The sequence below is a fragment of the Callionymus lyra genome, chromosome 11 (genome assembly GCF_982586985.1).
Source record: "Callionymus lyra chromosome 11, fCalLyr1.hap1.1, whole genome shotgun sequence".
Lineage (NCBI taxonomy): Eukaryota > Metazoa > Chordata > Actinopteri > Syngnathiformes > Callionymidae > Callionymus > Callionymus lyra.
In genome coordinates this window covers 8,385,501-8,397,312 of record NC_141828.1, presented here as the reverse complement: position 1 = coordinate 8,397,312, position 11,812 = coordinate 8,385,501, and the positions used below count along the sequence as shown (strand labels likewise).

The following is an 11,812-nucleotide window of genomic DNA, read 5'->3' as shown; positions in this document are numbered from 1 at the left end:
GTGTTCAGAGGTTTTATTGACCTGTACAGCTGTTTCGCCTCCGAACGGATCGTTTTTTAAACAAGTGAAAAAAGAAGCCATGAGATTCAATTGACCTGCTTAAGTGTACTGTTTATATTCAAGTACACAGTTAACCTTTTTATTTTATTATCTTAACTTTCTTGGGGCTGCTGTGTTTATCTCTACGTTCTCTTGACGTTTATAATATGTATTTTAAATTCGTGTTATTTTTTATTGTTAAGCCTGGTCTGGAAAAGTGCTTTAAAAATAAAAATGACTTACTTACTTACTAACAAATGAATGACGAGAGCTCCCTCTGTCGGTCACAACATGTAGCTGACAAACATGTCATTGAGTTCAAAATACAACTTTTCTGTTCGATGGATAAATAAATTACTATACAAAGATTCTTCGAATTTAAGTACTTCATATAAATATCTCGATTTATTGGACGTCTTATGTTACAACGACATACTGTGTTTATTAATAAGAAAATAAAAACAGAACCAAAACTACGACTTTGCCACACGCTGCAGAGTATTAATACATAATAATAATATAGTATATTATTACTACAGCTTATAACGCACGGGGAACCGTAAATAAATTACGTCAATATTACGTTTTAATTTGAAAATCTCACACGCGGAAGTCATTGTTGTGTCAGGGCAGCTGGCGGGACGCGCGAGGCACCTCAATTGGTCACCACCAGGAACAACTAGAAACACAAACAAAAACGTTCAAAAGTTCGCAAATTTCGCGTGCTTTAAAATCTTGTGCTCGCTCGCGGTGTTGGATCAGAGCAGCGGGAAACTTGCGCGTCGTTTATAGTTCGGTATCAACGGGAGAAAAACACGTGCGACACGTCGAGGGGGTCGCGGATCGGGCAGGCTAACGTTAGCGGCTAGCAAGTCCACGAGATTTAGAAGAAGAAAAAAAAAGTAACTTTGGTTTTGTCACTTAAGAGCTTTAAACTCTGGTGGAAGTGAGTCAAGTTTTCCCTCAAGGAATGTCATCTTCCCCCGACAGTCATCATGATCCTTCGACAGGTAGCGACACTGAAGAGGTGAGTCAAGAAAATCTACTTCCGGGATGAAATAATTTGTAAGGTTAGGTAGAACTTTTTACCAAATTATCCACAGCAAATACAGCAATTTTTCATTAAAAAAAACATAAAAAATTATCAAAATAAAATAACAATAACAACGAGAAAGAACAAGATGATACAATCTAAGTCTAAAGATAAAGATAAAGAAAATGGATCCAAGAAAAATAACAAAGACAAAAGATACAAAGATTAACATAGAAATCAACATTATGATACTTTTACTCCACTCCTGCCCCCGAACTCAGAATTGTAAGTAAGTAAGTCATTTTTATTTATATAGCGCTTTTCAAGACCAGGGTCACAAAGTGCTTAAACAATCAAAAAAATATTCAATAAAGTACATACTTTAAAGATCAAGATAAAACTGATAATACAACAGGAGTTCCAGAAAATCAAGGAAAAGCCTGAACGAATAAAAACGTCTTAAGATGTTTCTTATAGATCCATCAAGCGCAAAGATTTGTCGGTAAAGAAATTGTCCGTTCGTGTTGACGTTTCTGGCTTTAAGTCTTTGTTATTATACCATTTAAAAAAAAAAATCAAATTACCAACGACTTAATCTACTTTTGGGGGTTGGTAGTCACACAGACGCACAATTCTGAATTTTAATAAGTGACTAAAGAAAAATAATAAAACAGATTTTTGTTTCCCCCGATGAATAATGTTGTCATTCGCAGGTCAAACTCCCTCTCAACCAGTTTTATCCCTACATAAAATGTGCGCTCTGCTGCGGCTTCCTCATCGATGCCACCACCATCACAGAATGTCTGCACACATGTGAGTCGTTTGTTACTCTGTACTTCAAGTTCCATCATAGGAAATAAGACGGTTAAAGTTCGATCATTGTATATTTTTACATTCCGAACCGACTGATTATACGACACATTTTGCAACGGTTCGTGACGAATACTTTTAACCTGCCTTCTGTCTCCACCTAGTCTGCAAATGCTGCATCGTGAAGCACTTTTTCTACAGCAACAGATGTCCGACGTGCAGCATCGTCGTCCACCAGACGCAACCTCTTTACAACATCAGGTACAAACGTACGCCTGTCCGATATTTTCCTGAACTATAAATGACGAGACAGAAACGACGAGTCGTGTTGGTGACGTTTTATTGACTTAACCGCCATGAAAGGACGCGTGTTGGATGAGAAGAAACTCAGGCTTCTGTTTCTGTGATTTAACTACTTAAAAAAAAAAAATTGTGGACATGGAAATATGTAAGTAAGTAATGGTTATTTCTAAAGCGCCTTTCTAGACCAGGGTCACAAAGCGCTTTAACAATCAAAAACAATACCGGTAAAAATATACTTTAAAAGATCAAGACACATAATACAAACACAGGAGTCCCAGAATATCAGGGAAAAACACAATTAAGAATGTCTTAAGATGTTTCTTGAAGGAGTCAGTAGATCATCAAACACAGAGGAAGATCATTCCTAAACTTAGGAGCAACAGTGTGGAAGGATTTCTCTCCTCTGGTCCTGAAGCGTGTTCAGGAACCATCAGTAGATTCTGATCCACAGACCTCAGAGTCCGAGCTGGGGTGTAAGTCTGGATCAGATCACTGATGGAAGGTCTGACCATGAATAGATCTGAAACTAAGAACCAGAATTTTAAAGTTGATCCGGAAAGAAACTTGCAGCCAGTGAAGAGTTTTAAGGATCAGAGAAATGTGAGTTCTTCTACTAGAGCGGGTCAGAATTCTGGCTGCAGAGTTTTGTATTAACTGCAGGCAACTGTGTCAGCGATTTTTTTGTTGTTGACTAACATTACTTTAAGCTTAAAAAAGAGTATTTAGGTAGGGCTGTATGATTTGGGAATATTAATATAATTGCTATTATTTCCCTAAATATTGCGATTAAATATGCACACACACTTTTTTTTATGTCCTCTTTTCATGCAGTGTTTGTTTCCCTCGCTTCTTAAGCTGCTCTTAGCTGCTCGTAAGTTATTTGAATATGACATCCCTAAAATGAAATGAAAATAAAATGATATAAAATCACAACCATTGTGATATGAAAATTGCATATATTTAAAAAAAAAATGGAATTATGTCTCAAATGCAATTAATCGTTCAGACCTATATTTGGGTGTGGAAATTTATATTTTTGAACCAGTCATGAGGTGTAAAACATTGAGGCAATTGAAGTCTGTTTTTTAAAAAAAAAAAATCTTAGACACAAATGATTGCTGAAACAAATGAAAAAGAAAAACGGTGTTACAGAAAGAAAAAAAACATGTGTTGTATCATTTACAACATATAACTGTTCTCTCTCCCTGCAGGCCTGACCGACAACTGCAGGATATCGTTTACAAGATGGTGCCCATACTGGAGCATCGTGAGTATCCATGACAACGTATGTTTCATCCTTATCAAGGCTTAGGTGCAAACTTTCTCTCTTTTTTTGTCACAGTGGAAAGAGAGCAGATGATGAAGTTCTACAAAGACCGAGGGTTGGATGTTCCAAAATCATCAGGTAATACAAAAGAGTTGATCAAAAACTAATAGTCAACATTGTCGTGTGTTTTATTCCCTTTCGACCTAATTTTAAAGTGATGGCAGTTATTAAAACATTAATTACAAAAAATATTATATAAAAAATACAATATATTCTCGCCTTTTAAAATGATAAAGGCTCTAAATAGACATTATCAAATAATCAAACTGAAATGATGCATTTTTATGTTAATATTTACAAGAACAAATCTTTTTTTTAAAGATATTTGTTTATTGTTTTTTTTACATAAAAAAACAGTACAGCTCAACAGTGTAAACGGTATGATACACAGAGAAAATAAAAATATAAAAGAAGAAAATGTCCATCAGAAGAAGGGAAATAACATTTTTGCAGCTGTACAAATAAAATTATATATATATCCACACACACTCAAACATATACAGTATATTCATAAAACAAATGTGAAAAGATGTAAAGATACATACTATAATTAACAGAAAAGATAAAAAAGAACTAAAACAAAAAAATAAAAATAAAAAGGAAAGACAACGAATCTTGGACATGGATGTTTATTATTCAGAGAATAATTACTTTTGGAATGACATTCTATGAGTGCAAGTTCAGCCCAGATTGTGTTTGAAATTCCTGGATAAGATAACGCTTAAATAAGTCATTAGAAAAGGGCTTGTCAATTCCTCTAGTTAGGACATATTTGTAAATAAAGTGTATCCGCAACACGAGTCCTGTTGGAACCGTGAGACATCAAATGACTCATTCTTACGTAATCTTGTTTTCTCTTCTCTTCAGCATTCACAAGTTCGACTCCTGTTCCCGTGAAAAAGCAAAAGAAAGAAACTCCTCAAAAGAACTTCAGCCTTCCTCCGGAACTTGACGTATCCCTGCTGCTGGAGTTTGTTGGGTAAGAATCAATGTCTGCTAAATAAAAAATAAATTGGTAAATATAAAACTTTTCCAAGATTTGAACCAACTGTTGAAGTCTTGGCTGAAGCTCCATGTAGTGGCCATTAGAGGGCAGTGTTTCTTCCAAACAACATATCAATTTGATTTTCCTCACCAGGGCTGAGGAGGGCATTGAAGACTTTAAGGTGAGCCACAAAAATATGCCGCCTTCTCACTTTACTATTAAGTGTAGTTGACTAAAAGCAGCATATTTTAGCCTCTCGAGAGACGCTACGTGCGCGTGTCAGGAGAAGCCACCGTCCGCCACGTCGAGCTGTTCATCAGGAGGAAGATGGAGCTGAACTCCACCTGCCAGGTGAGTCCGTCAGACCTGATCACGACCCGATCTCGATGCTAATTTTGTCCGTCTCGATCAGGCGTCTGACTTGTGATTAAAAAGCTTTAAAGAGACGACTGTTTAATGGATCTCCTAAATATCTGATTGAATCAAGGATATTAAAATGAGTTACTCTTGGTTCTGAGATTGAGTTTTTGTAGGTCGTGTGCAGAGGTTAAAATCTCTTTAATCCATTTAGGATTAAACTTGGAAGGATGCAGTTGATGGGCAGGTGGGAGAACGAGTCTCGCTTCCAAACGCTTCTTCTTTGTGCTTCGAGACATTACGACACCAGTGTCTTGTTGCGTCTTAATGAGCAGCGCCTGGATTAGGATTAGGAGCTAACGCTGACTTCCTGGCTTTAAACGTGGGCTCGTCTGGTCAGAGGAAGAGTTTATATACGTGTCGATCACAAGAGCGAACACGGTTGTGTAACCGTTTTAATCGTGGTTCACGCCGGTCAGACCTTGACCGTCCAGACACGGGTTCACTCCTCAACCTTCTGTTGAGGCTTTCACTGACCACTGCTAAAGTAGGAAGATCCAGCAAGGATTAATGTCCACATCAAACACTGGTGCATCCTTTAATACTTCTTTCTTTTGTTTACACTGCTACATGCGCTCATCACACATGTCTGCACAACTTCATACGACCATAAACCTACTTCCAAAACGGAAGAAGTCAATTGTTTATTCCAGAGAGGACGTTTTTTTGGTGATCAAAGACCTCAAGCATCTAGACCAGACCTGGGCAAAGTGCGGCCCTTTGACTGTATTTATGCGGCCCTCGTAATGTCAAAGTATGATCATGTATAATTGGTTCTAATGCATTAACAAATGTATTTTGCATTTATTATTAATATATATTTTCACGTAAAACACAAAATCTTTTTGAGTATATATAAAATTAATTTAAGAAATGTTTTTGAAAAAACACTGTGGGTGTGTGTACAAAAATAAAATGGCAGCTTATTTAGCTTAATAAATATCACGGCCTAATGATGAATGTCCTTTTTTTGGTGGGCTTTCTTGTCTTTCTTTTTGCTCGACGGCCCCTAAAAACATTCACAGAATTGAATGTGGCCCTTTTAGAATTATAATTGCCCACCCCTGATCTAAAAGGATGTCCAGTTAATGTCTAAGTGTTAACGTTGTCCTGCAGGTGGACGTGGTGTGTGGAGACCACCTGCTGGATCACTATCAGTCTCTCAATGAGGTCCAGAAGGTGGTCGGAGCCGACGCCCTGCAGGTAAACCAATCGCCTCGAAGTGTGACGTTTTGAATTTGTCTCCAACCTTCCTTCTGTCTGCAGGACGGGCTTCTGGTTCTGCACTTCGGCCTGGTGCTTCCTTCTTAGACCCGGTCAGTCCTCCTCCAACACACACAGACCCTGTCGTCTCACAGACTCACTAATGTTCAGGTCTTCCTGGTTCCAACGCTCTGTGGAACCTCATTCAGGTGCAATAACCACTGTTTGAACTGCTGTCACTTGACCAAACAAATCATATTTATTTAAACACTTCAGGGATTCTGTCTTGAGATCTGTGTTCTCAAAAGTTTCACACGTGCGGATCTACTCTACAAACTTAATTTATGGATGCGTTTTATATTTTGTCTGCAGTTATGAGCAGAGTTATCAGGTTTAATAATAGTTTTTTTTGATGACTTTTATAGGGTTTTGTACGACGAGTACTTTGAATAAATGTTTGTTTTCTGCAAATGCAATTGAAGATTATTCTCAAACGTTCTTCTTATGGCCCTTTTCCACGAGCCCTACTTGACTTGAGAAGGGCTGGAACTGTGCAGCGGAAAAGCGCCAATAATTACTTACTTCATTAATTACTTCCTGCTCTATGGTACTATTGTTTTGCAGGAAGTAGATTTATGTTTATCTAAACTTGGTGTTATGGGCTTTGAACATGTAAGATTCAGATTTAATGATGTCTTTCATTCCGTCTGTTGTTGTTCCTTTCATTGTGTGTTTGTCTTAAAAAAAATGAAAGTCAACAACTTGTTGTGTCTTTTTGTCACTTCCTTTATTTCACAGCACAAATCATGGGTTTGTTTTAACCGAAGTAAACCATCTTTTCAAAGCTTCATCTACGTGTTGCGGACGTTGAGGTCTGAGCTCTGGTATCACAGGTGATCCCGAGAACTACAGGTTCAGCAGCTTCTACACATCGTAACAATTCACCTGAAGAACTAGACGCATCTTCACAGCAAGACCTAGACCCTGACGTTTAACATTTAAAGAATGTTGTGCTTCTGTTCATCAGCCAAGACTGGTCCCCAAAGCAAGAGTCTAAAGATAAACTCTTGATTTAAAGTTCTTCACAACTGGTCTCCTCTACATCAAGACCGGTTCAGCAGAGGCGGGCCAGGAAGTGTGTCTTCTGGACTGGCTAGAGATGTGCGTTAAGGACATGCAGTTTGGACGTTTTTTTTAGAAACTCTGTCAAAGTTGTCATCGAAAATGCTCGGTGTTCACGGCTAGTTTTTGGAGTTTAGATCTCATCGTCTTCCTGATATCGGACGAGATGACAATGATTCATCGAGCTTGACTTGAGCATGAGGCCGCCTCGACTGACACTTTTAAAGGAGCACAAAGCAACATTTCTGTGATTGTTTCATTTCGAACAACCGTGAGTTAGGTATTTAGGTTCACCAAACTCAAATTGGCAGCGAGCCAGAGACGGCTGTTTAATTAATTTTCATCAAAGTGCTTTAATAAGCTTCCAGGAAGAGAAACCGGGAAACTGATCCAACAAAAGATTATTCAATATTCACAGCAGCTAAATCGATGCAATTCTATTCCTCTAGAATTTTAGGTGCAACTTTGTCCAATTTTACGATGTGCAGTAGAATGTTTACATGTTCTGCACACTAGTGTGGCAGATCTTCTTGAAAGATCAGAACCCTGCCTCCACTGACGCATGATGGACTAATCTTGGAACGACTTTTGTAAAACGTAAATTGTTGTCGGACTCCACTGACGCGACTACTGTATCTCTTTCTAAACCCAAAGGTCTTAGTTCTCAGGTTCCCTGCTCTCAGTTATTGGAATTGATGTCCGCCTCGTCCTTCTCCTCCTCCTTGATGCCCTCCTTCTTGGCTCCCTCTCTGTCTCTGGAGGAGCCTCCTCTGGAAGGTCCTCCTCCGGCTCGGGATTGGTAGCTGAAGCTGCTTCCGCTGAAGGACATTCCTGAGTTGAAGTGAGTTTCTTCTCCCTCCAGCAGCTTCCTTGGAGGACAAAAGGAAGCAAAGTCAGAAAAGACGAGCAGTGATCGTTGGACTTAAAGTCAGCACCTGTACGCTGCTATCTCGATGTCCAGCGCCATCTTGACGTTGAGCAGGTCTTGGTATTCCCTCAGGTGCTGAGCCATCTCCCCTTTCAGATTCCTCAGCTCTGTGTCCAAGTGGCCGATTGTGTCCTGCAAGAGTTTCATAGAAGCATAAGAACGAGAGACTTTTAAAGCTTAATTTTCTTGCACACCTGCATGGCGGTGGCCTCGGCGTTGTGGGACTCTTCCATCTCGCTGATCTGACGCTCCAGCGACTCGTTGGCGCCCCTCAGGGTTTCTATCTCGATGGTCTTGGACTGCAGCTGTCTCCTGAACTCATTGAGCTCCTCCCTGCTGGCCCTCATGGCCTCGGTGCTCCGGGTGGCCTGCTCGCTGAGGCTGGAGAACTTACTCTTGTACCACTCCTCGGCCGACTGCAGGTTCTTGGAGGAGATGCTCTCGTACTGGTTTCGGATCTCCTTCAGGGCCGTGGTCAGATCCGGTTTGGTCAGTTCCATCTCCACCGAGACCTGCTGGGACTCCATCATGCTGTTCATCTCCTGGATTTCCTCGTCGTGGACCTTCTTCAGGAAGGATATTTCATCCATCAGAGACTCCACCCGACGCTCCAAATCCAGGCGGACGGCGGCGGCGTCGTCCACGTCCTTCCTGAAAGATCTCAGCGTGTGCTCCGCCTCCTCTCTGCGCCTCACTTCCTCTTCATATTTTCCCACCACTTTCTGTGGTTGAGAAGATGAACGTTAGAGGCGTCTGAAGATTCAGAGTTGATCGTCCCGAGAGAAGGACCTTCAAGACTTCCTTACCTGCAGCTCGTCCTCCAGGTTGTTCCTCTCGATCACGATGCGACTGTTGTCTCGGTTCAGTTCCTCCACCTGCGAGCGCAGATCCCTCATCTCTTCCTCGTACAAGCGAGCGACTCTGGACGGCTCGCCGTGTCTCTGACGAAGGGTCACCAACTCCGTCTCCAGAACCTTGTTCTGCTGCTCCAGGTGCCGGACTTTATCGATGAACATCGCGAAACGATCGTTCAGACCCTGCAGAGAAGTGAAGAGTTTCAAACGCTCTGTGATGGGAGGATAAAAGAAGCTCTTCTCTGATTGTCAGTCATGTGGTTGCATGAACAGATTGATATAATGATGGATGAAAATACGATGAGGATTAATCTAGGTGTGTATATTTATGTAGCCATTAGTTTGACAATGCTATCAGATTAAAAACCACATAGCCAAGAAATGGACCTTTTGAAGTGAACATCTGAAAAACTTGAGCTCAGTTCAGCAACAGTCAAGGCAGACAAGTTTGCCTCTAGCATATATATATATATATATATATATATATATATATATATTTTAGAAATAAATGGACCACAAAAAGTTAGGGTTGAGAATAAGCGGATGTTTTCTGCTATCTAATCGATTTTATTTTTTATTTTATTATTACTTTTTAATCCAAAGTAAACCAATACATATTCTTTTGGTTCAGACATTAGCTACTAAAAGAAGAAAATGTAATAACTGAAGCAAAATTCAGTTTTTAAAATGATGTCAAAAGAAATACTGCTGAACTTGGACCTAAAAAAAAAAAGAAAAATCAAACCATAAATAAACTCTACTATGGGGAGAACATTTTAATTGTTTTATTATAACAAAAAACAATGAAAAAAATAATAAAACAGAAAAGAACAATTATTTAACACTAGCAAAAATGTAATTATGTCAAATTTTGTAAAACGTGAATAAATGGACCTAAAAAAATATTTCCTGACCCTAAAAAAATATAGTATACTGGTTTATTGCAAGAAACGGTTTCTTTCTACATTTAACTTGTTTGAGTCAAATTTAATTTCATGTTTTGCAAACAATTAGACTAAAGGGTGAAGTGTTTGTTCAAAAAAAAGTTCCTAAATTGTATGTTTTTTACTTCTGAACACAGGATTACTGGTTTGTCACGATAGCTTTGTCTGAGGTATGACTCAGCATGAACCTCCTTACAGTTCCTCTGACCTTAGTCTCTTCCTTAAGTCCTTTCTCCTCTTTCATCCTCTTTACTTAAACCTTCCTGCTGCTCTATAATGTCGTCTCCACATGTGGACCTTTGACTCTACCTTGCTGGTCCAAACGTGGTCAGAGAGAAACAAAATAAAACGGTTTCATCCTTTTCACGACCGTTGTAATATTTATGTTTTCATTTGCTTATGATCGACAAAACTATCATTCATCAGAAGGCGAAGCAGAAGGTTCCAAATCAGCGCCGTGAATGGATGAGGGGACGTCGAGGGTTCAAGTCCTGCAGGAAGTAAGTAGATCAAGAGATTGAAGCTTCTATAAAAGTGCTGCCAGGAGGTCTGAAGTTTGAACCCGACACATCCAGAACGTAGCGATGGAGGAGTAAGTAAGTGAGTAACTTATATTTATAGATTGCCTTTCTAGACCAGGGTCACAAAGCACTTAAAAAATTTAAAAAAAATACTCAAAATATATACTAAAAAGATCAAGATAACACCAAGAAAAACACGACCATCAAGCACATAATGGTCCTTCCTGTTTGTCCATTTCCTGTTGCAATCACTTTCTATTTGTTCTCAATGTGATGATATATTTTGCATAAATTAATTAATGTAAGGTAAGGTAAAACTTCATTGATCCCTCAGGAGGTCTCCTTCGGGAAATTGTTTAAAGTATCCATTTAAAAAATTATACTAAAATGTAATCAATTTACACTAGAGATCAAATATTTAGAATTACACAGTCCTTGTGTTATTGATGCACTTCTACTGAATGTTGGGTTGTTTTTATTTAGCAACTATTTTAATAATAATGCATTTTATTTAAAGGCCTCTTTCTCGGCACTCAGGGCCACCGTACATGAAATTAAAACATAAAATAATCTGGTGACGTTTGATATACTGCAGTATTAAAATACAGTAGTGAAGAGGTTTGCAGTATTGTTTCGGTGAGGTGACAAGGGTGTACATGAAAGTACCAGGAGTTATGGTTATTATACATTTAAAAAGCTAGTTTAATATAAATAATGGATTATTTGTACTTTATTGAGGTGTATATTTGTCGACTCACCTGCAGCTGCTCCTTCTCGTTGGTCCTGATCACCTTCAGCTCGTTGTTGGACGCCGAGGTCTGGGTCAAGTCCACCGAGTCGGTCACCATCAGGGAGCAGGAGGCGGCGGACCGTCCCGTCCGTCGGTACTGACCCATGGAGGAGGCGCCGGTGCGGGCCAGGGTCATGGTGCGGAACCCCGGGGAGCTCCGGGCGCTGTAGCCGCTCATGCGGGAGGAGGTCAGGGCTAACCTGGGGGAGTCCCCGAAGATCTTCCTGTAGGAGGAGGAGGTGTAGTGGTCGCTGTAGCTCATGACGGCGGTCGGACGGTGAGTGAGGAGCTTAGAGGGAGATCAGGAGCAGCTTACAGAGGATGACCGGACCGAACCAACCCGGAGACCTGCCCATGATCGACTGCCTCATCGGTGACGGGAAGATAAGTGTGAAAATTAAAAAGTTCTGTGAGTATCATCACCCAAAAAGTAGATGTGACGTAATAGTGTAATGTATTATGTAGTTAAAAACTTTAACTAAACAAAAGTTATAATGTAGTTAAGATTTTTGAGTCAAAAAGTAAATAAATATAGT

General features: G+C 39.7%; 2 protein-coding genes across 2 annotated transcripts; one reads left to right on the top strand and one right to left on the bottom strand.

The window, feature by feature from the left end:
* Positions 1 to 673: 673 nt before the first annotated feature.
* pcgf6 (polycomb group ring finger 6) lies at positions 674 to 6,957 on the top strand. The gene is made up of 10 exons (XM_087802855.1): positions 674 to 1,066; positions 1,786 to 1,885; positions 2,047 to 2,143; positions 3,397 to 3,452; positions 3,528 to 3,590; positions 4,380 to 4,491; positions 4,651 to 4,678; positions 4,750 to 4,848; positions 6,031 to 6,117; positions 6,181 to 6,957. Exons 1-10 carry the CDS (start codon positions 1,010 to 1,012, stop codon positions 6,223 to 6,225), a joined length of 744 nt encoding a protein of 247 aa, XP_087658981.1. The 5' UTR covers positions 674 to 1,009; the 3' UTR covers positions 6,226 to 6,957.
* A 1,195-nt stretch (positions 6,958 to 8,152) lies between these two features.
* LOC148069156 (alpha-internexin-like) lies at positions 8,153 to 11,566 on the bottom strand. The gene is made up of 4 exons (XM_087802854.1): positions 11,245 to 11,566; positions 8,974 to 9,204; positions 8,362 to 8,889; positions 8,153 to 8,299 (listed from the first exon to the last, which is right to left on the bottom strand). Exons 1-4 carry the CDS (start codon positions 11,536 to 11,538, stop codon positions 8,168 to 8,170), a joined length of 1,185 nt encoding a protein of 394 aa, XP_087658980.1. The 5' UTR covers positions 11,539 to 11,566; the 3' UTR covers positions 8,153 to 8,167.
* Positions 11,567 to 11,812: the final 246 nt, after the last annotated feature.